The sequence below is a fragment of the Zootermopsis nevadensis genome, unplaced genomic scaffold, assembly GCF_977971745.1.
Source record: "Zootermopsis nevadensis isolate Lab colony 2312 unplaced genomic scaffold, Znev_1.0 Znev_ptg000001l, whole genome shotgun sequence".
In the NCBI taxonomy this organism is placed as follows: Eukaryota; Metazoa; Arthropoda; class Insecta; order Blattodea; family Termopsidae; genus Zootermopsis; species Zootermopsis nevadensis.
Window position 1 is genome coordinate 12,427,651 of NW_028259133.1, and position 23,045 is coordinate 12,450,695.

Below are 23,045 nucleotides of genomic sequence, written 5' to 3' on the forward strand. Positions count from 1 at the left end.
ACAATTTGGCGTTTCAGCGTGCCCCTGTTCTGTCATAAAGGCGTAACTGTCTATATCGTTGGCTTGGACCTCCAAGTGCTGCATATCTGTTGGCCTGCAAATGGTGTCCAGTTTGAGGGAACGTTCCCAACATACTAATAAGAACTGAGATCGTCACTTTCACAATCTGTATCTCGATACCGACTTGCAGTAAGCAAAATTACTCTTTTGTTTTTTCTGCATTCTCTTAGAAACAGTACAAGAAGAACAACACTCAGGACAATGAGTCCACACAACAGACCGCTAATTACATAAAGAGACGAATGTGTAGTGAAGTCAAGGTTATCCGGAGCTATTGCTTCTGTACTATCTTCTGCCACGTTCATAAAAATTTGGGAAACATTTTGTGTTTTTAGTTCACTTTTTGCTGTATTTGTCAATACTTGTGATATATTTGGCGTGCGTGGTTCTTCAATTGCTCGTAATGGATCTGATGTAAGTTTAATTACGCTACTTACTGAATAATTTTCTGTTCCATTTGTTGTGACGACATTTACGGTTACTTCTGACTTCACTGATGTTGTTTCATTTTGCTGGTTTATTTCTTTATCACCACAGTCGTCACTTATGTCGTATTTTGCATTGTCACATGAAGATTGTAATTCAAATTTTGTATTAAGTTTTTCGAGTAACTTTCGCACTTTATAAAACTCGCAGTCACATTTAAAGGGGTTTGCTGATATATTAACATACTCCAGTTTATTGAGAGTTGTAGTAGAAGCATAACATCCTTTAGTCAGCTGTTGATCGGGTAATATTTCTGTAAATACACTGATATTCAGAGTCTTAAATTTGTTGTTATCCAGTTTAATGTATTCAAGATTTGGCGCACACCAGAATGCACCTTTGGATATTTCGGCTAAATTACAGGAACTCAATTCTAAAGTCTTTAAATCTGGAGTATCTATGATGTGTCCGTTCCCTGGTAACTTTAACATTTTGTTGTTAGACAGACTGAGCCATATTAAGTCTCTGGCGTAACTAAACGTAAATGGAAGTAGAGTAGTAAGTTTGTTGTTTGATAAATCCAATTCATTTAGGTGATTTAAACCGCTGAATGCAAGCACTTCAATTGAAGCAATTAAATTATGCGAGAAATTGAGAGAACGTACGTTCGCCAGTAGATAGTTCTTAGCTAACGTGTTGTTCTTTAACGCTGTGATGCTGTTGAATGAAGCATCTAGCACTCTTGTGGAGACGTTGAAGTGATGTGGAAGTTCCTTCAGTCCTGCTTCTTTACAGATGACAAAGATCTCCTTAGGTGATTCTGGTACACTCTGACACGTGCACGGCGTTGGGCACTTAAGTGCTTGTGTGAATTCTTGTATTACGATGAGCGTAAATGCGATGTATGTCTTGTAAGACGACATATTCTGTTGAGATCTGCAAAATACCAAGAAACGGTAATGGAGAGACTGATATTTGAGATCTGTGAATTATCGGTAAACTAAATGTTATTTAGGCTTTACCCGTTATATCTATTAAGTTCATATAATGATAAGGCTGTATGATAAGGATGGTGATAAGTTGACTCGTGATATATTTTAAATGAAAGTGAAGATTGTTCAGGAAAGTAGAGTAAAGTGAAGGCGTCCTGCTACACGGCATGTAGGTCGTTTTTTGGGGATGGGGCGTATAACTATCCTTCCTCACTACTTTTATCTTCTTTGTTCTTGCAGAAAGAGATAGTTATATCCCGAACTAGAGTCAGTGGGGAACAAGGATCACCTCAGGGTTGACGTGGTAATTTTGATGTATATCAATAAATACAGGAACAACAAATTTAAGAAACCGAATAATTTTACTTTTGAAATTAAAGAAAATCTTGTACACTATTTCCCTAACTGGTACAAAAGTTTGGTTTACTGTCTGAAAGCCCGCTGTAGACTCTGTCCACTCGAGTACTGCCATGTGTTTTGACCTGCAGACCAGATCCCTTGCTGGCGAGGGAATCTCCACATATGGCTTGCTAGCGGGGGGGCCTTCACCCCTGATCTTCCGGCCAGTTCAAATTTCAAGTCAAACAGTTACAGGGGTTCTGGACTGGTATAGGCGAGGGATGTAACTCCTGTTGATTCTTGATCTCGGCACTGGATACGGGTGAGTGGCCAGCATCACGCCCCGTCCGCACTTTTCCCCGGGTAAAGGACGCCGGTACCTAGTGGATAGGAGGCTGGGTGGGCTTCAGAGTCGGTCTGAACGCAGAGGCTAGAGAAAAAATCCTCTGCCCCCATTGGGGATCGAACCCCAGCCGAACCCATATCTAGTCACTAACCAACTGAACTATCCCGGATCCTATGTTTAATGCGTTAATAAATTCACGAATTGCACACAGAGAAATATCCTTAAATAAAAGCCTATTCTGTGCTTGGTGCTACGTATACCAGGAAAACTTGTAGAGCTTATTCCAAAATTGGATGTAACGGATAGTAATTTTTAAAAAGTGCGATGCTTATGAGGCACCTATAAAAGATCAACGTTAAACAATATGGATATTCTCTATGATTCTGTTAAGTTCATAACCGGGATTTGATGAAGACATCCCGAATGACAATTATTTATAGTCTCATGTTTTTTTTATTATTTAGTGTTCTGTCTTACGACAGGTCCATTGCTCTGCCCAAAAAGAGCTCTCCAGTTGTCCCTATTCTCGGCTTCTCGCTTTAATTCCTGGAACGTCATCTTCTTTCCTTGTTTAAGGTCGTCGGTTAGCTGTATCAATCTTCTTCCTAGTCCTCTCTTTCCTTCAACCTGGCCTTCGGTGATATCACTCATTAATCCATTCCTTCTCATAATATGTCCCAGCCAGTTAGCTTTCCTTCGTGTAATCGCCTGCAGAATGCTTCTTTGCTCGTTGACTCTCCTCAATACTTCTTCGTTGGTCACTCGATCCGTCCACCTGATCTTCTCTATTCTTCTCCAACACCACATTTCAAAACTCTCCAGGTATTTCTGTTCCTTCTTCCTGAGTGTCCAAGTCTCTGCTCCATACAGCGCGACACTCCATACGTAACACTTCACTAGTTTCTTCTTCATCTCCAAGCCCAACTTGCTAGTGAGAAATATCCTCTTCTTGACGAAAGCTGCCTTGGCCATGGCTATCCTTGCTTTTACTTCCTTGGTGCATAGGGCGTCCGTCGTGACTATGCTTCCCAAGTACTTGAAATGCTCCACATTCTCCATCTGTTGGTTTCCAATTACAACGTTCAATGGTTCTGCTCTCGGTGCTATCCTCATTACCTTTGATTTTTCAATGTTGATTTCCATTCCATACTCTCTACCTGTCTCCACTAACTTGTCCATCATGTTCTGTAATTCCTCCTCTTCCTTCGCCAATACTACTAAGTCGTCTGCATACTTTACAGTCGTTATCACTCTTCCTCCAATTTTGAAGTCTCCTGCTTCCTCCAGAGCTTCCTTGGCAAGCCATTCCCCGTACAGGTTAAAAAGAATTGGTGATAAGCAGCATCCCTGTCTTACACCTGTTTGCAGGAAGAAAAAGACATACAATATTAAGAACGACTGAATTATTGAAGATTTTTAAATTTGAAGATGGCTGTCTTGTGGGTTGTCGCGCCGTTTAGTCTGGTGGGAGTTTACCGACGTTTCAGATGTCTTCGCTGCCTCCATCATCATGCGAGGACATATTTCCATCGCATCATGACCACCAACCTTTGTATGTCCGAGTTCCACCGGCACGATTCAGACCTCAAATCCTTCAATTTCAAGTTTATGTCAATGAATGCATCACTATGTTACTTCCTGTTATACAACGTAAATTTACTTGCGGTGGTCAATATTTATTCGGGGCAAACCTTTATTTTTTGTAATCATGATTTTTATACGGAATTAAAGGAGTTTCAGAAAGGGCTAAAAGTTACGGACGATTTCGTGTTATACAACCAAGTATAGAATCGGCTTTCAGGATTACCAACGTTTCACAGGTGTTTGCTGCCTCCACCGTCAGGGCCATGAGTCATCTGTCTGTTGCCTCTGAAACGTCCGTGAACATTTAGAAGGTTACAGTGGGCAACAATTCAGAATTGGTTTCTATGGTGTTCTGACGATTTTGTGATACAGTAGGGTTTGTTGGGTTTTTGGACTTTTTCCATCGTCCAACGTTAAAATGTGCACCACGTTTCGAAAAGTGATCTGGTTTGCGAAACGTCGTGTGCATTTTAACCTTGGACGACGGCCAAAGTCTAAGACCGCAACAGACGTGCGATCCAGAAGTCAAGTGTCTCTGGTAAATCCAACTACGCTGTTATTTTAAGGAATTGATAACATCCGTGATAATATATCTACTTAATCTTGTTTGCTTTGTAAGTGTTTTTTTGCATATTTTTATATCTTATTTGCGTTGTGAAAACACTTCTACTCTCTATCTAGAAACAAAGTGTGGTTGTCGAGGTGACTAAGTGAAATCGAATTTTAATTTGTTTAGAGAGATGTACCTGAAACATACATTTCAGTTACTCTTACTGTTGATATTCTGTACCGAGTGTTTATGTTGCCCTTCTGATTGCAAGTAAGTCTGATTGAAAACAGATATATTCATCTTGACAAAGGAATAAATTCCTGTTTGTAGATTTCGCGTATTTTATGAAACTTCACTTTCTTTCTAACGGTATTTATGTTTCTAAAAGTTTTAGATCTGTGAATTTGGTGGTGAACGAAATTTTTTAAAGTCCTCGTTGGACCTTCATCAGCGATAGATTATAAACTTTATCATGCCATTCGACTATTTAAAATTACATCTCGATAATGACAGTGTAAGAAAATCAGTACATTGAAACACATAGGGGAACCGGCGGTAGGATATGGCCTCGGGGCGGAACAGGGTTACGGCTTTATTTAGTCTGAAATACGTTGCGATCTATCAGGGCCGGGTGAAATACCATTAGCGGACAGCACAGAGTCATGTCATATCAGTCAGCGCCATTTTGTGGTTACAGTATCTGATATAATCACCCATGCTGGATTGTGCTCGTACATTTTATAAATTCTTCTCAACTTCCACTGAAGGTAAGACCTATTCATTATTCATATCCACTTTGTTGAATGATGCATGTTACAAGGTGTTTTCTTGAAAGTTTTAAACACAATATTTTTATTTATTTTCATGATATCATTTTTGTTGAGACAATCCTAATTTTAAATAGTATAATCGGGGCAGGATAGGGTAGGGCAAAATGGGGTACCCAATTTTGGCCCCAGTGAAAGTAGAGAAGAAGATCAAGATGACGAGTGCCTGTAAAGTGGCGATGTCTATTCGCAGTCTATTGAAGGGTGGATCCGGTGTTCGTCTTGCTTGAAATGGACCCATAACTCGTGTGCAGGTTTTGATAGTGACGATTATGTAGAGGTGCACATGTGTGAAGTCTGTGTTAAGCCTAAGTAGATTTAAAATGTGTAGAATTTCGACATTTTACATAGTATACTTTATAATTTTTATATCCTACGTCATAATTATTAGATAATCTGTGTCCTCTTACTTTTTCAAATATATATCTACCATACGCTTTAAAGAAACTAACTCTTACAACTAAATTAATAACTCATTATCAATTTGAAATAGACAGTAAATCCACACAAGGGTCCTCCATGTGTTTGTCTTTGTTATTGTCCCTTCCACATGCCTCCAAATATTAAGTTCCCCGTTCTGCCCTGGGCTCCCCTAGTTATTTTAGTAATAAACAAAGAATGTATAACACGATTGTATATCATACATAAGGATGCCAAATTGCACAGTAGTTACAATAACTTTACATTTTATGTATTTGTTATAGATTGTTGGGGAATTTTGGTTTATAATATGACGTTGATAAGGTATTTTTAGAAACTGTAACATAGTGATTTTAAATACTCAAATGGCCCGAAGCAAGTCTGTAAGATAACACTCATGATGGTCTGATGAGGACTGAAACTCATTTGTTGTAGAACAAAATAAATAGTGTAGGAAGAAAGTTGGTTTCTCAAGATTTCGTGAAAATACCCACGTGACATGGAGGGTTGTCATATCTACTTTTGATCGTCTCTGTCAGTGGTAGATTTGTCGGTTCAACAAATGGACATAAAGACAAGCACAAGAGTTTAGAACTTAACAATAATTGAAGAAACGTCATGTAAAAATTGTGCTCGGATGTGAAATACATGGTATACTTCTAATCTAGTTGTTTTTTTTTTTTGGGTACATACGTGCCAAGTTTTTGCTTTTATTCCCATTAATAGTGTAGACGAGGAAATGGTCAATACCACATTTGTCCAGACGAACTTTGCAAACAATTTTTGCGAACTATTAATTGGGCCCTGAGGAATCTTTGGTATATATAATAAGGGTACTTCTGCCGTCCGTGAGTGGGTTTCGAGAGCAATCTTATACTTCTGTCATGTTTACAGATGTGAAGACAGAGTGGTGAACTGTAGTGGATCTGGGCTGTCTGAACTACCACGCAAGGGATACGACAGACACACGGAGACTGTTGATGCGTCTGGTAACAGAATAGAAAATCTTATAAACGACACCTTTTTTACTCTTGAGATCACAGGTCTGGAAGCATTGTATTTGAATTGCAATGTAATAGTGACAATTGAACCTCAAACATTTCTTGGACTAGGAAGGTTGAAAGTGTTGGATCTCTCAGAAAACAATATCACATCTATACACCCGGAAACTTTCAAGTTTAACCTCAAATTGGAACGTCTCTTACTGGCAAAGAATCCTTTTCTGAAACTGGAGGGAAATGAGTTTCTAATCGATAAACTTACATTTATAGATTTAAGTTCTTGCGGTTTAAATCGCTTTCCCATTGATTCACTTCCAAATTCAACAGATAGTTCTATACGAATAGATTTTCGCTACAATAATTTACTTTCCGTCAGCGATGACTCGCCGGAAGCTCAAGATTGTAATAATGAATGAAAAACCAGTGTTTGGAAGCTGTTTCTTTCTTGTGGGCAGTCAAAGGCGCCAGAAGGAATGTAGTGAATGACAACGAAGGTGATTTACTTGGGATGTTACAGTTTCATACAACATTTACTTTAATTGGTAGCCTATAGAAATATAAATATTTTAATGATTTCCTTTGTTGTTTTTATTATGCTGATTCTTTAAATACGAGCTGCCTCTTGTAAAATTGGGCCACGAATAAAACTTGAAAATTTTATTACTGAACATTGAATTCATTATCTGGAATTTGAGGTTATCAAGGCGTTGACGGCGCTTTATCATATGAATAGATGCCTGATGATGACTGTACATTATTCGAAACATGTCTCTATTGTAAGATAGCGATATTTAAATCTGCGAATGCTGTTAATCATTTCATTAAGCCTGCTTATGCATTAGTCATTTTGTTTCAGGCTAGATTATGAAGTTGGCTGTCTTCTGGGATGTTGCGCCGTGTAATCTGGTAGATGTTTTCGACGTTTTGTGGGCTCTTGCTGCCTCTAATATTCGTCCTGATGAAGAAAGCAGCAAGGACCTCTGAAACAGTGGCATACTTCTGCTAGACTACAGAGCCCATAAGACAGTCATCTAAATGTCAGTATGGATCGTTTTTAATGACGTCTTCCATTTTCCCATAAAGTGTGAGGTCATAGATGCATGCAACAAATTGGTTACTTTTCATAGTCTGAATGTCAGTAACGTGGGTCCACACTGGACCTTCCCCTGAGTTAGATGAAACCAATTCACGCTCTTGTGTTTTATTTCATTACCCTATTAGTAAGATATTTGATTATGTGTACCCAAAAGAGTGTAATAAAACAATTAAAGTAGTTGAAAGGAAACGCGTGGAACAATCCTGTGTCCGAAAAGTAAATTGTTTGGAATCGTACGATGGCTTTACATAGATATCTTATATTTCAAAGTATCAGACGAAACAGAGATTGTCTGGCATCATACAAAATGCTATTAATTTAAAATCTATTTTAGTATTATTTACATTCTACGTTTGTGCGTTTCAGATGGTCTCTTTCTTTCAAATTTCTGACCAGATCGCTGTATTTACTTCTCTTTATGATTTCCAACCTCCACATAAAATTTCATCCAAATCCATTTAGTGTTCTCTAGTTGAATCTACTGGACTGAGGGGGGAACGGATGGACGGACGGACAGACACAAGCAGCAAAGAACGCATAAGAAATGATAGTAAAGGAGTAACACGTTTTTTGAAAAAATTGAATGTTTTAGTCATAAGTCACAACCAGCTAAAGAACTACCACCAGATATATTGGCATTGCCTAGCCTTCAAACCTTGGACCTGAGGAAGAACAAGATGAAAGTGCTGGGTGAGGTGAAATATCCGTCTGAATCCTGTGAAAGATATTTGTATGCAGAAACATAATTTAAATCTGTGTGAATAGTTGATAAATGCAGTCTAAAGGAGATGACGGATGAATTATAATTTGTTCTTGGTGTTTATAGATATGCACCTCTGGAAGTGTATATGAGTAAAGATTTTTAACTTCTGTACGATGAGAGAAGAATTAAATTACTGTGTTCATATAATTTGAAAAAATAAGCTCTTATGACGTTATTTAGATAAATAATTTAAACGAGGAATTCCATATTTGTTCCAAAATAACCTAGTTTATTGGCGATAAACCTAATATCGGGTAGGCATACATTTTCTTATTTTCACATAGAAAGACATACACAAATAAATATTAGTTTTGGACAGTCATTAGTATGTTGCTTGTGTTAGTGTTGTATTTATTAAATTATAATATTTGAGTATAAATAACGGGTTTAATGAAGTTTATCGTCATTGTATGGCGTTCACAATCTCAGGTTCGGAAGTCCATCCATATTGTGGAATGAAGTGTTATGATCTGCTTCAGTTCATTTAACTTTTCGTTCTTACAGTGTAATTCTGCATACGCATGTTGCACAAGCCATGACATTTTATTATTGCTTGTAATATTAACACTGGTATAAATGAATAGAAAATTGCTGGTTTGTGTGTCGTATATTCTCTAGGTGAAGGTTTCCAAACACATTTCATGGAGCTGGGTTTTACTTTTGAAGTTTCGACTTTAAGGAAATAAATTCCGAAATGACATACATTTATGAGGATCATGAAGAAATATCTGGACCATCTTTGTACGCGGTGGTTTGCTTTTGTGCAAAATTAAGACATGCCATGCAACTGAAAGTGGTCGATTTAATGCGTCCTGATCAGAGCTAAGGGACCGTGTTAAGCGTCTTTTGAGTTGTTCCCCGTCCATCCGTCCGTAGAGCTTTCGCTAGTTAGAAGAATGTTATCAAAATATACATCAGGTAAATAGGACTTTCTTAAGAGTGTGAACTGGTTGTATGGAGTGTCCTGCTGAAGACTTTAAGTAACTAACTAACTAACTATGTGTCTTACTGGGCCAACAAAATCCAGATGCCTTCAACTCTTACCTCCCATAGATCCCTCTTATTAATGTCTTCCCATCTACGTCCAGGTCTTCCCAGCGGTCTCTTCTCTTTAAGCTTCCCGACCAATACCTGGTACACACCTCTTGCCCGTCCATGAGGGCCAAATGCCTCTCCCATGTCATTCTTCTTGACTTAATCACTTGTGGTGGTAAATTACAACAAGGTTTATAATAAATTATTCTGGGGTTACAAGCCGTGTAAGATGGCTTAATAAAGAAAACACCAACGTTTCGAGAACCATCTTCGTCCTCGTCCTCAGGTACGGCTGGTAGCCCGAGAAGGATTTATTATTCTTAGTCGGCGTGAAAGCTTCAGATCTTATAGAAGACGCTTTGTTAGTAAAAGAAATGTGGGTCAAGTGAACTCTCATTAACTGATTGGATAGAGCAGGTGCAAAAATTTTATTTCCTAACTAGTTTTTTGACGTAAATACGTCTATGAGGAAGGGTCATTCGGCAAAAAAGTGTTACGAAAATGTGTTACGAAAAAGGGAAACGAAAAAGTGTAACTTCATTGTTATGTTACCTAGGAAACGTCAACCTTCATTGTTATGTTACCTAGGAAACGTCATCTGTTTATCAACAAATAAACAACAATGGTTACCTAGGAAACGTCATCTGTTTATCAACAAATGAACAACAATGGTTACCTAGAAAACTTCATCTGTTTATCAACAAATCGACAATAATGGTTACTTAAGGAACATCTATTTACTCGGCAATTTTGTTACCTAGAAAACGTCATCTGTTTACTCGGCATTATTGTTACTTATAAAACATTTCATTACGTTACCTTACTTTACATTATATTACCTTATCACATTATCCGCCACGGTGGTCTAGCGGTTAGAACGCTGGCCTTGTAATCCTGGGGTCTCGGGTTCGATTCCCGGCGGTGCCCGAATTTATAACTTGTGTTGGGCAAGGCCGTGGTCTAGGCGTCACGGAGTTTTCCTCCGGGGGCTTCCCCGGTTTCTCCGTGGCATCCCAACAATTACTCCATTCACACAAAGAAGAAGGCAATGGCAAACCACTTCTGGATCATCTGCCAAGAACGTATATGAACAGGTCCCAGTCCGAGAAAAGGATGGAAGGATCCTGTTCATATGGACCTGTCGTCAGACAGAACACTAAATAAATAATAAAACCTCACATTACATTACATTACCTTACCTTACATTACATTACATTACATTACATTCAGCTACCACAGACCCATCTTAAGCGTAACTAATTCAAGTTAAATAAGCAATGTCTTAATCAAACTTATCTCAATTGTAAAGCATGTATAAAGGAAATATTTACGTAGAATAAAGCCAATACGAGGTGCGATCGGAAAGTTTCTAGACTGCGCCTATAAAAACCCGTACACTTATCTCAGGTATTAAATTCATCCATCACCCTCGAAGTAGTTCCCCTGGGAGTGAACACAACGATCCCAGCGCCGCTGCCAAGCCTGGAAGCATCCCTGGAAATCTTTCTTTGTCAGCTTGTCAAGCACCATCTGCGATTCTGCCTGAATTTCTTCTATCGTCTCAAATCTCCTTCCCTTTAGCTGAATTTTCATCTTTTGGAAGAGGAAGAAGTCACACGGAGCTAAATCCGGCGAATAAGGAGGGTGCGGGATGACGGCCATGGTGTTTGAGGCCAAAAACTGCCGAAATTTGAGGGCGTTGTGCGCTGGCGCGTTGTCATTATGCGTCGCATGTGGAGTTCTTCCTTTAGAATCAGGTGACAGGTCCCATATCCTATCCCAACAATGTCGCACAAGTCGTTGATGGTACGACGTCGATGTTCGTGAATGGCCTGCCGAATCTTCGTAACATTTTCGGGCGTTGTGCTCGAAGATGGTCGTCCAGAACGCTCGTCATCATCGACAGAGGTTCGGCCATTTTTAAAACGTGAATGCCATACAAAAGTTTGTGCACGGCCCATTGCGGACTCCCCAAATGCTTGCTTTAGCATTTCATAGGTTTCCGTAGCCGTTTTGGCGAGTCTTTGGCAAAATTTGATGCACACGCCATTCCGAAATCGCAGGAGGGTCGGTGTAATGCACTACCAAAACGCCCGTAACTATGAAACAAATGCTAATTCGATGATGCCGGCTGGCACACTGATTCACTATGAATGTAGGCCGCACCCCCTAGCGGCAGAAGCTCGTACTACATCCGGTTCGCCCTCTATTGACACAGTCTGGAAACTTTCCGATCGCACCTCGTATATAAACTTCCTTTCCATATAGACGTATTTACGTCAAATTCTCCGGAACCGTGGTTCCACTGACAACTTTTATTTTTAGTATTGTGTGGTAATTCAACTCAAGTCATTTATTTAAGTGCTTGACAACAGCCAGATAAGGCCAATAACAGTCAAGCACTTAACAACAATACAGGATGAAATATAAAACAATAATTACATTCATTTCGATAATAATAAAAGTAAAACATAACATACAAAATCAAAAAAATGAAACTAAATATATAAATGTACAATATTATAAATAATAATAATGATTCAATTGAATTCAATTCATTTATTTGAGTACTTGACAACAGCGAAAAAGGCCAATAACAGCCAAGCACTAACAGCAATACAAACATTACAATACAAAAACAAACAAACAATTAACTGAATTAATAAATGTACAATATTAATTTATTGCAAAATAATTAATAAGTAAGTAAGCTAAATGTTATGGATAAGTAAATGACGTCATCAACAATGTCACCTTATAATTGTTAATACTCGGCATTGTTGTGTTCTACAACAATGCCGAGTACAACACAACAATGCCGAGTAAACAAATATAACGCTTCACAACAACGAGATCAACAACTACCAAGCCGGTCGCATTATCACTGCTCCAGAAGCAGCACATCGCCTCCGGACAGCGACATAAAACTATTTAAGAAATTAAGAAAAGTGAAAGAAGACGTTACCAACACCAACAAGGTAATCTGATACTAATAATAATATTCATTCAAGTCATACTGTTCATTCAAGGGTTAAAACACTTGAATAAGACACTAAAGATTTTAAAACGCAACCCCCCCCCCCCCGAAGGGGCGGTTGGTTGCGTTTTAAACACTTGACCAACCCTTCCCCCGAGGCGCTCCGGAAGGAGCGCTCTGCTCTAGTTGTTTAAAAAGCTGACTGACATCAGTAAGCAAAATACGATCTTTGTTGAAGATGTCAATGTTCCTACAGACTGCATTGGCAGCAGAAACGCATCTGGCAAAGGGACTGGCCTTGAAATTACGTTGTACAGTAAAGGTAGAGTAGTCTCTGATAGACCTAAAAGGGTATGCAGAGACTAACTGTATCAAAAACAGATGAGCAAATAATTTTTCCTTTAAAAACATTAACGAGGAAAAGAGCATCCAAAAGCCTCCTCCTTAAATGTAACGATAAGAAGTTTAATCTAACTAATGTATCATCATAATTATAGGCACAAACGCCATTAAAGAATCTAGTGTAACATAGAGCTACGAATTTCCTTTGAATCCTTTCCAATTTAAAGGAATCAGTAATAGAATTCCAAACAACGGATGCATACTCAATTTTGGAACGGACTAAGGTACTGTACAAAACCAAAAGGCTATCAACAGTGGAGAAGGAAGAAGTAATGTACCGAATCAAACCTAGCATACCGCTTATTTGAATTCAATAATTAATTTTTATTAACATTTCTCTATTCCTATCGACCTGCGTGCATGTTTATGACCCACAATTGAATTTATCCTTGGAAAATTATAGAACCACCTGAAGACGGTCTTATTATAGACCGAAACATGTAGTAAAAGGAATGGATAAAAATGAAAGCAGGAATAGTTGTGTGAGCGGATTTAGGTAATTAGTTTAATCACTACGCACCAGGATACTTTAAATTAAGTCTGTGTGATTTCTCTTTACCTTCTAAATGATGTTTGTGTCTATTGGTGCATTAATCTGTATAATATTAAAGAAGTAACGTATAATCTCGATCAATTTAGTTTGGATATAAGAATTAACGAATCCGCCACTGATACAGTAGAATTAGGCTACAAGACAGGAGCTGATTACGTTCTATCTTTAAGATTGTTGCTGCCTGATGTGTGCAATGAATTTGAATGTCATTTCTCCGCATAAAAGAAGCATGATCGATAATGTAGGTATTGTCTCAAGAGACGTCATTTTATTTGCCTTGTCAGAATAATCTCTGGCTGGAAATTCCTAAATAATACGGTTGACGCTTCGTACATGTCGTGTTCCACACGTAACAACTTCTAAAGAAACACACTTGATTTTTATTCTGGAGGCATCTTTTAGAACCTTGAGGCACTGACCGTCCTGACTGAGGGTATTGGGTCTTTCCTGAATACTTTCTTGTAGAGGTGTCCACGGGTCCGGGCCTCATAGCTCAGATAATTTTCGGGTTCGGGGCGGGTTCATTCCTGGCCCAAATTATAGCAATCAAACGCTGTGCTATATAGAACATTTCGGGCTTTCCCTGGCAATTTGTTTTCGAAAATAAAAAGTTACTTGTAGTTGCGCTTATCTTATGCTGACACAATTGAGCTCTGGAAAAAACCTACCGTCATGGTTTTCTCTGGAATTTTCGTAGCTGCCCTCTCCCGAAAATATTTCGAGGGAACAGCTTACAAATTTGGCATCCGACACCATTTTACCATTCCTCAAACTCTAAAATAAGTGAGAATTGCTGTCTTCTGGGTTGTTGCGCTGTGTAGTCTGGTAGGTGTTTACCAACGTTTCAGAGGTCCTTGCTGCCTCCGTCATCAGAGTATGAAGATTTCTGTCTTCTGGGTTTCGCGCTCTGTAGTCTGGTCGATGTTTACCAACGTTTCAGAGGTCATACTGCCTCCGTCATCAGGGCGATGAGTATGAAGATTTCTGTCTTCTGGGTTTTGCGCTGTGTAGTCTGGTCGATGTTTACCAACGTTTCAGAGGTCATACTGCCTCCGTCAGCAGGGCGATGAGTATGAAGATTTCTGTCTTCTGGGTTGTTGCGCTCTGTAGTCTGGTCGATGTCCACGATCGTTTCATAGGTCATGCTGCCTCCGTCATCAGGGCCATTAATGAGGCAATCGAACGGAAGAGGCTAGGTTTATAGGGACCGGACAGTGAACGGAGTGGCCTGATCCTAACCAATGGGAACTGGTGTCAAATCAGGCGTAATTGTAGATGTTCTTACATCGTCCTTAAGTAATTCAGTCAAGAATTATTGGAATTTGTACATTAAAATACATTAATGAAACGATAATCACGGCCGATTGGGAATGGTTCCAGATTATCTCGGGCTGGAATGAAAGGAAGTCACATTTAAGTTGGGTACGGGAAACTTGAACTTCTGCTAGGGCCAAATGTTCCTCTGGCTGGATAAAATTCTGAAATTTTGGCCCATGCAGACTTCTGCATTTTGCTGCAGATTTGCATTATGTTAAATATCATTTTTGTTTATGAGATTTTTTCATTTGATGCATCATTTTAGATGCAAAATTTTTTTTCCTGGTTGTCAGAATGTTTGGATTGCTTCACTATCCAACGACTGAAGGGGATTTACATGAAAGGTACGAAGTGAAATTTATGTATATTCATAAAGAAAATGGGGTTTTTAACGCTAAGCGTGTTAAAATCAGCACGTGAATACACATGGTGTCTTCAAGCGTTCTTTTCTTTACGAGTTTAGTTTCTCCTCCATCAGATGGAATCACATGAAGAAATTAGAAGTAACTTTGCTGCAGGTTAAAAATTGGAGTTTCAGCGTACCCCTGTTCAGTCAGATTGGCGCTGGTTTGAACCTCGAAGTGCTGCATATCAGTGGGACTGCGAATGGTGTCCAGTTTGAGGGAACATTCCCAACATACTCATAATGACCGAGATCGTCACTTTCGCAATCTGTATCTCGATACCGACTTGAAGTAAGCAAAATTTCTCTTTTGTTTTTGCTGCGTTGTCTTAGGAGAACAACAGTGAGGGCAATAAATACACAGAGAAAACCGCTAATTATAATAAGAGGCAATTGTGTAGTTAAGTCTAGAGCTGTTGTATCTTTAATATCATCTGCCACGTTCACCGAAATTTCGGAAACATTTTGTGTTTTTAATTCCGTAATTGCTGTATTTGTCAATACTTTTCGTGGTATATTTAACGTGTGTGGATCTTCGGTTTTTGCTAATGGATCTGATGTAAGTTTAATTACGCTACCTGCTGAAGAATTTTCTGTTCCATTTGTTGTGACGACATTTACGGTTACTTCTGACTTCACTGATGTTATTTCATTTTGCTGGTTTATTTCTTTATCACCACAGTCGTCACTTATGTCATGTTTTGCATTGTCACATGAAGATTGTAACTCACATTTTGTATTAACTTTTTCGAGTAACTTTCTCATTTCATAAAACTGAAAGTCACATTTAAAGGGGTTTGCTGATATATTAACATACGCCAGTTTATTGAGAGTTGTAGTAGAAGCATAACATCCTTTAGTCAGCTGTTGATCGGGTAATATTTCTGTAAATACACTGATATTCAGAGTCTTAAATTTGTTGTTATCCAGTTTAATGTATTCAAGATTTGGCGCACACCAGAATGCATCTTTGGATATTTTGGCTAAATTACAGGAACTCAATTCTAAAGTCCTTAAATCTGGAGTATCTATGATGTATCCGTTCCCTGGTAACTTTAACATTTTGTTGTTAGACAGACTGAGCCATGTTAATTCTCTGGCGTAACTAAACGTCCATGGGTGTAGAATAGTAAGTTTGTTGTTTGATAAATCCAATTCATTTAGGTGATTTAAACCGCTGAATGCAAGTACTTCAATTGAAGCAATTAAATTATGCGTGAAATTGAGAGAACGTACCTTCACCAGAAGATAGTTCTTCGCTAACGTGTTGTTCTTTAATGCTGTGATGCTGTTGAATGAAGCATCTAGCGCTCTTGTGTGGACGTTGAAGTGATGTGGAAGTTCCTTCAGTCCTGCTTCTTTACAGATGACAGAGATCTCCTGAGGTGATTCTGGTACACTCTGACACGTGCACGGCGTTGGGCACTTGAATGCCTGTGTGAATTCTTGTATTACGATGAGCGTAAATGCGATGTATGTCTTGTAAGACGACATATTCTGTTGAGATCTGCAAAATACCAAGAAACGGTAATGGAGAGACTGATATTTGAGATCTGTGAATTATCGGTAAACTAAATGTTATTTAGGCTTTACCCGTTATATCTATTAAGTTCATATAATGATAAGACTGTATGATAAGGATGGTGATAAGTTGACTCGTGATATACGTGGTGCGATCGGAAAGTTTCTAGACTGCGCCTATAAAAACCCGTACACTTATCTCAGGTATTAAATTCATCCATCACCCTCGAAGTAGTTCCCCTGGGAGTGAACACAACGATCCCAGCGCCTCTGCCAAGCCTGGAAGCATCCCTGGAAATCTTTCTTTGTCAGCCTGTCAAGCACCATCTGCGATTCTGCCTGAATCTCTTCTATCGTCTCAAATCTCCTTCCCTTTAGCTGAATTTTCATCTTTGGGAAGAGGAAGAAGTCACACGGAGCTAACTCCGGCGAATAAGGAGGGTGCGGGATGACGGCCATGGTGTTTGAGGCCAAAAACTGCCGAACTTTGAGGGCGGTGTGCGCTGGCGCGTTGTCATGATGCGTCGCATGTGGAGTTCTCTCTTTAGAATCAGGTGACAGGTCCCATAGCCTATCCCAACAATGTCGCACAAGTCGTTGATGGTACGACGTCGATGTTCGTGAATGGCCTGCCGAATCTTCGTAACATTTTCGGGCGTTGTGTTCGAAGATGGTCGTCCAGAACGCTCGTCATCATCGACAGAGGTTCGACCATTTTTAAAACGTGAATGCCACACAAACGTTTGTGCACGACCCATTGCGGACTCCCCAAATGCTTGCTTTAGCATTTCATAGGTTTCCGTAGCCGTTTTGGCGAGTCTTTGGCAAAATTTGATGCACACGCCATTCCGAAATCGCAGGAGGGTCGGTGTAATGCACTACCAAAACGCCCGTAACTATGAAACAAATGCTAATTCGATGATGCCTGCTGGCACACTGATTCACTATGTATGTAGGCCGCACCCCCTAGCGGCAGAAACTCGTACTACATCCGGTTCGCCCTCTATTGACACAGTCTGGAAACTTTACGATCGCACCTCGTATTTTAAATGAAAGTGAAGATTGTTCAAGAAAGTAGAGTAAAGTGAAGCCGTCCTGCTACACGGCACGTAGGTCTTTTTTTGGGGATGGGGCGAGGGATGTAACTCCTATTGATTCTTGATTTCGGCACTAGATACGGGTGATTGGTCAGCATCACGCCCCGGCCGAACTTTACCCCGGGTAAAGGACCCCGGTACCTAGTGGATAGGAGGCTGGGTGGGCTTCAGAGTCGGTCTGAACGCAGAGGCTAGAGAAAAAATCCTCTGCCCCCATTGGGGATCGAACCCCAGCCGAACCCATAGCTAGTCACTAACCAACTGAACTATCCCGGATCCTATGTTTAATGCGTTAATAAATTCATGAATTTCACACAGAGAAATATCCTTAAATAGAAGCCTATTCTGTGCTTGGTGCTACGTATACCAGGAAAACGTGTAGAGCTCATTCCAAAATTGGATGTAACGGATAGTAATTTTTAAAAAGTGCGATGCTTATAGAACACCTATAAAAGATCAACGTTAAACAATATGGATATTCTCTATGATTCTGTTAAGTTCATAACCGGGATATGATGAAGACATCCCGAATGACAATTATTTATAGTCTCATGTTTACAGGGAGAAAAAGTTGTCAGTGGAACCATGGTTCCGGATAATCTGACGTAAATACGTCTATACGGTAAGGAAGTTTATATATTGGCTTTATTCTAAATATTTCCTTTATACATGCTTTACAATTGAGTAAAGTTTAATTAAGACTTTGCTTATTTAACTTGAATTAGTTACGCTGAAGATGGGTCTGTGGTAGATGAATGTAATGTAAGGTAATGTAAGGTAAGGTAAGGTAACTATGTAGGTAACTATTGTTTATTTGTTGATAAACAGATGACGTTTCCAAGGTAACATAACAATGAAGTTACACTTTTTCTTTCACTTTTTCGTTTCACTTTTTGCCGAATGACACTGACCCGAAAATATAGACTTATTTACGTCAAAAGACATACAATATTAAGAACGACTGAATTATTGAAGATTTTTAAATTTGAAGATGGCTGTCTTGTGGGTTGTCGCGCCGTTTAGTCTGGTGGGAGTTTACCGACGTTTCAGATGTCTTCGCTGCCTCCATCATCATGCGAGGACATATTTCCATCGCATCATGACCACCAACCTTTGTATGTCCGAGTTCCACCGGCACGACTCCGACCTCAAATCCTTCAATTTCAAGTTTATGTCAATGAATGCATCACTATTTATGTTACTTCCTGTTATACAACGTAAATTTACATGCGGTGGTCAATATTTATTCGGGGCAAACCTTTATTTTTTGTAATCATGATTTTTATACGGAAATAAAGGAGTTTCAGAAAGGGCTAAAAGTTACGGACGATTTCGTGTTATACAACCAAGTATAGAATCGGCTTTCAGGATTACCAACGTTTCACAGGTGTTTGCTGCCTCCACCGTCAGGGCCATGAGTCATCTGTCTGTTGCCTCTGAAACGTCCGTGAACATTTAGAAGGTTACAGTGGGCAACAATTCAGAATTGGTTTCTATGGTGTTCTGACGATTTTGTGATACAGTAGGGTTTGTTGGGTTTTTGGACTTTTTCCATCGTCCAACGTTAAAATGTGCACCACGTTTCGAAAAGTGATCTGGTTTGCGAAACGTCGTGTGCATTTTAACCTTGGACGACGGCCAAAGTCTAAGACCGCAACAGACGTGCGATCCAGAAGTCAAGTGTCTCTGGTAAATCCACATACGTTGTCATTTTAGCAGTTGATAACATCCGTGATAATATATCTACTTAATCTTGTTTGCTTTGTAAGTATATTTTATTACACTAGAGCAGAGCGCTCCTTTCAGAGCTCCTCGGGGGGGGGGAATCAAGTTTATAAAACGCAAACCCCCCAGAGGGGGTTGGTTGGTCAAGTGTTTAAAAAGCAACCAACCCCCCCCTTCGGCGGGGTTGGTTGCGTTTTAAAATCTTGTGTAACAAACTAAACTAACCCCCCCGAATGGTGGTTTAAAACACTTGACAAACCTCCCTTCGGGGGGTTTGGGGGTTTGGTTGCGTTTTAAAATCTTGAGTAAGAAAATAAACTAACCCCCGCGAATGGAGGGTTAAAACACTTGGGGGTGGAGTTGGTTGCGTTTTAAAATCTTGAGTAAGAAACTAAACTAACCCCCCTTCGTGGGGGTTAGTTTAGTGTTTTACTCAAGTGTTTTAACCCCCTTCCTTTCATTGTATTTATTGTCTAAATATAATTTAAATACAGAGACGACAGTTCTCGTAATCGTAATGTATCGAATGAGCAGTATGACTTGAATGAGTATTAGTATTAGTATCAGTTTACCTTGTTCGTGGGCGATGTGCTGCTTCTGGAGTAGTGATCATGCGACTGGCTTTGTAGTTGGTGATTTCGTAGCTGTGAAGCTTCATTTGTTTACTCGGCAAATAACGTGACATGGTCTCGTCTATCATTGTAAGTCTTCTTTCGCTCTTCTTTATTTCTTAAATAGGTCTGATGTAGTAGTTCTTTACGTCGCTGTTCAGAGGCCAACTGTTCTTGGTCAGTCAACTTTCTACGTCCAGCCCCACCCTTGCAAATCTTCGTCTTAAAATCGATCATAATAGTTTTCGTAATCGTAATATATCGAGTATATATGAGTAGTATTAGTATCACTTTACATTGTTGCAATTGTTGGATTTGGTGCTTCAAATAGTTGATAACTTCTTTTTTCACTTTTCTGATGTTTTAGGCCAACTGTCAGTCAATTTTTAATAATGCGACGTGCTGCTTCTGGAGCAGTGATAATGCGACTGGCTTGGTAGTGAACCGTTATTATTTGTTTGCTCGGCATTGTTGTGGAACACAACAATGCCGAGTAAACAAATATCTGTTTACATTGTTGATGACGTCATTTCTTGAAGACAACGAGGAATCACAAATTCTTATAGTAGATATTTACTTATACTAGAGCAGGGCGCTCCTTTCGGAGCTCCTAGGGGGTGTTGGTCAAGTTTGTAAAACGCAACCAACCTTGGTTAGTCCCAAAGTGGAGTTAGTTTAGTGTCTCATTCAAGTGTTTTAACCCCTGAGTAAGAAACTAAATTAACCCCCCCGAATGGGGGTTGGTTGCGTTTTAAAATCTTGAGTAAGACACTAAACTAACACCCGTGTATAAACAAATATAAGGTGATATTGTTGATGACGTCATTTTTTGACGACAACGATGGCTAATCCTTTCGGAGCGCTTCCTGTAATCTGATATTTTACTTCTTTACGTCGCTGATCAGAGGCCAACAGCTCTTAGTTGGTCAACTATCTACATCCAACCCCACCCTTGCAAATCTTCTTTTTTTTCTCTTCTGTTTTTTGTTGAATAGTTCTGATGTTTTAGTTCTTTACGTCGCTGTTCAGAGGCCATCTGTTCTTCATCAGTCAACTTTCTACGTCCAGCAACACCATTGCTAATCTTCGTCTGTTTTTTCTTTTTCTTTTTTTCTCTTCTGTTCTTGTTGTATACGTTTTTCTGTGTTTATCAATGTAACTCTCCCTTCGTTTTTCTTTATTTGTTAAATAGGTCTGATGGATTAGTTCTTTACGTCGCTTTTCAGAGGTCAACTGTTCTTGGTTAGTCAACTATCTACGTCCAACCCCACCCTAGCAAATCTTCTGTTTTTTGTTGAATAGTTCTGATGTTTTAGTTCTTTACGTCGCTGTTCAGAGGCCATCTGTTCTTGATCAGTTAACTTTCTACGTCCAGCAACACCATTGGTAATCTTCGTCTGTTTTTTTTCTCTTCTGTTCTTGTTGTATACTTTTTTCTATATTTATCAATGTAACTCTCCCTTCGTTTTTCTTTATTTGTTAAATAGGTCTGATGGATTAGTTCTTTACGTCGCTTTCCAGAGGCCAACTGTTCTTGGTTAGTCAACTATCTACTTGCAACCCCACCTTGCAAATCTTCGTCTTATTTTCTACGTGTGTTGTTAATATGGTCTCGTTTAACAATGTAAGTCTTCTTTCGCTTATCCATATTTGTTAAATAGATCTGATGTCTTAGTTCTTTACATCGATGTTCAGAGGCCAACTGTTTTTAGTCAGACAACTTTCTACGTCCAATCCCACCCTTTCAAGTCTTCGTTTGTTTTCTTCTGCTCTTCTGTTCTTGTTGAATAAGTTTTTCTGCGTTTATCAATGCAAATCTCCCTTCGCTTTTCTTTACTTGTTAAGTAGGTCTGATATTTTAATTCTTTACGTCGCTGTTCAGAGGCCCACTGTTCTTGGTCAGTCAACTTTCTACGCTCAATCCCACCCTTGCAAAACTTCGTCTGTTTTTCTACATATGTCGTTAATATGGTCTCGTTTATCGATATAATTCTTCTTTCGCTTTTCTTTATTTCTTAAATATGTATGATGTAGTTCTTTACGTCGCTGTTCAGAGGCCAATTGTTCTTGGTCACTCAATTTTCTACGTCCAACCCCACCCTTACAAATCTTCGTTTGCTTTTTTTCCCTTCTGTTCTTATTGAATACGTTTTTCTACGTTTATCAATGTAAGTCTTCCTTCGCTTTTCTTTATTTCTTAAATATGTCCGATGTTTTAGTTCTTTACGTCGCTGTTCAGAGGCCAACTGTTCTTGTTCAGTCAACTTTTTACGTCCAGCCCCACCCTTGCAAATCGTCGTCTCAAAATCGATCATAAAGTCAGTTTTTATAATAGTTTTCATAATCGTAATATATCGAATGAGTATCACTTTACCTTGTTAGAGTTGGTACTTCAAATACTTGATAACTCCTTCTTTCACTTTCCTGATGTTTTAGGCCTACTGTCAGTCAATATTCAAGAAAGCCGTGTGCTGCTTCTGGAACAGTGATAATGCGACTGACTTGATATTCTTGATTGATTGTTGTGAAGCGTTATTTGTTTACTCGGCATTGTTGTGTCGACATCAACAATGCCAACAGATATTTGTTTACACGGCATTGTTGTGTTCCACAACAATGCCATGTAAACAAATATCTGTTGGCATTGTTGATGACGTCATTTTTTGAAGACAAATTGGTTGAAGACAACGACTAATCACAAAATTTATAGTAAGCTAGGGGAGACCAGAGCAGAACGGGAAACTTAATTTTTGGAAGGACGTGGAAGGGACAATAATAAAGATAAACACATGGAGGAACCCCTTACCCAGGGCAAGACGGAGTGTGGTTGATATATGTTTGAAAAGTTGTAAGAAGACACAGATAATCTAATAATTACGACGTAGGATATAAAATTGACTTAGTATACAATGGAAAATGTCGAAACGTTACACATTTGAAATCTACTTAGGCCCAACACAGACTTCACACATGTGCATCTCTTCATCACCGTGTCTACCA

At 39.2% G+C, this 23,045-nt stretch overlaps 3 protein-coding genes across 3 annotated transcripts in view; 2 read left to right on the plus strand and 1 right to left on the minus strand.

Annotated features, from left to right (window-relative positions):
- The window catches only part of LOC110829932 (putative rRNA-processing protein EBP2 homolog), a 146,406-nt gene that overhangs the window by 112,804 nt on the left and 10,557 nt on the right, over positions 1-23,045 (plus strand). The window lies entirely within an intron of this gene.
- The window catches only part of LOC110829529 (uncharacterized), a 475,337-nt gene that overhangs the window by 44,702 nt on the left and 407,590 nt on the right, over positions 1-23,045 (plus strand). The gene's annotated exons all lie outside the window — the stretch shown is intronic.
- Positions 135-1,409, minus strand: LOC147875204 (uncharacterized). The gene has a single exon (XM_087348064.1). The coding sequence runs from the start codon at positions 1,407-1,409 to the stop codon at positions 135-137; it is 1,275 nt and encodes a 424-aa protein (XP_087204190.1).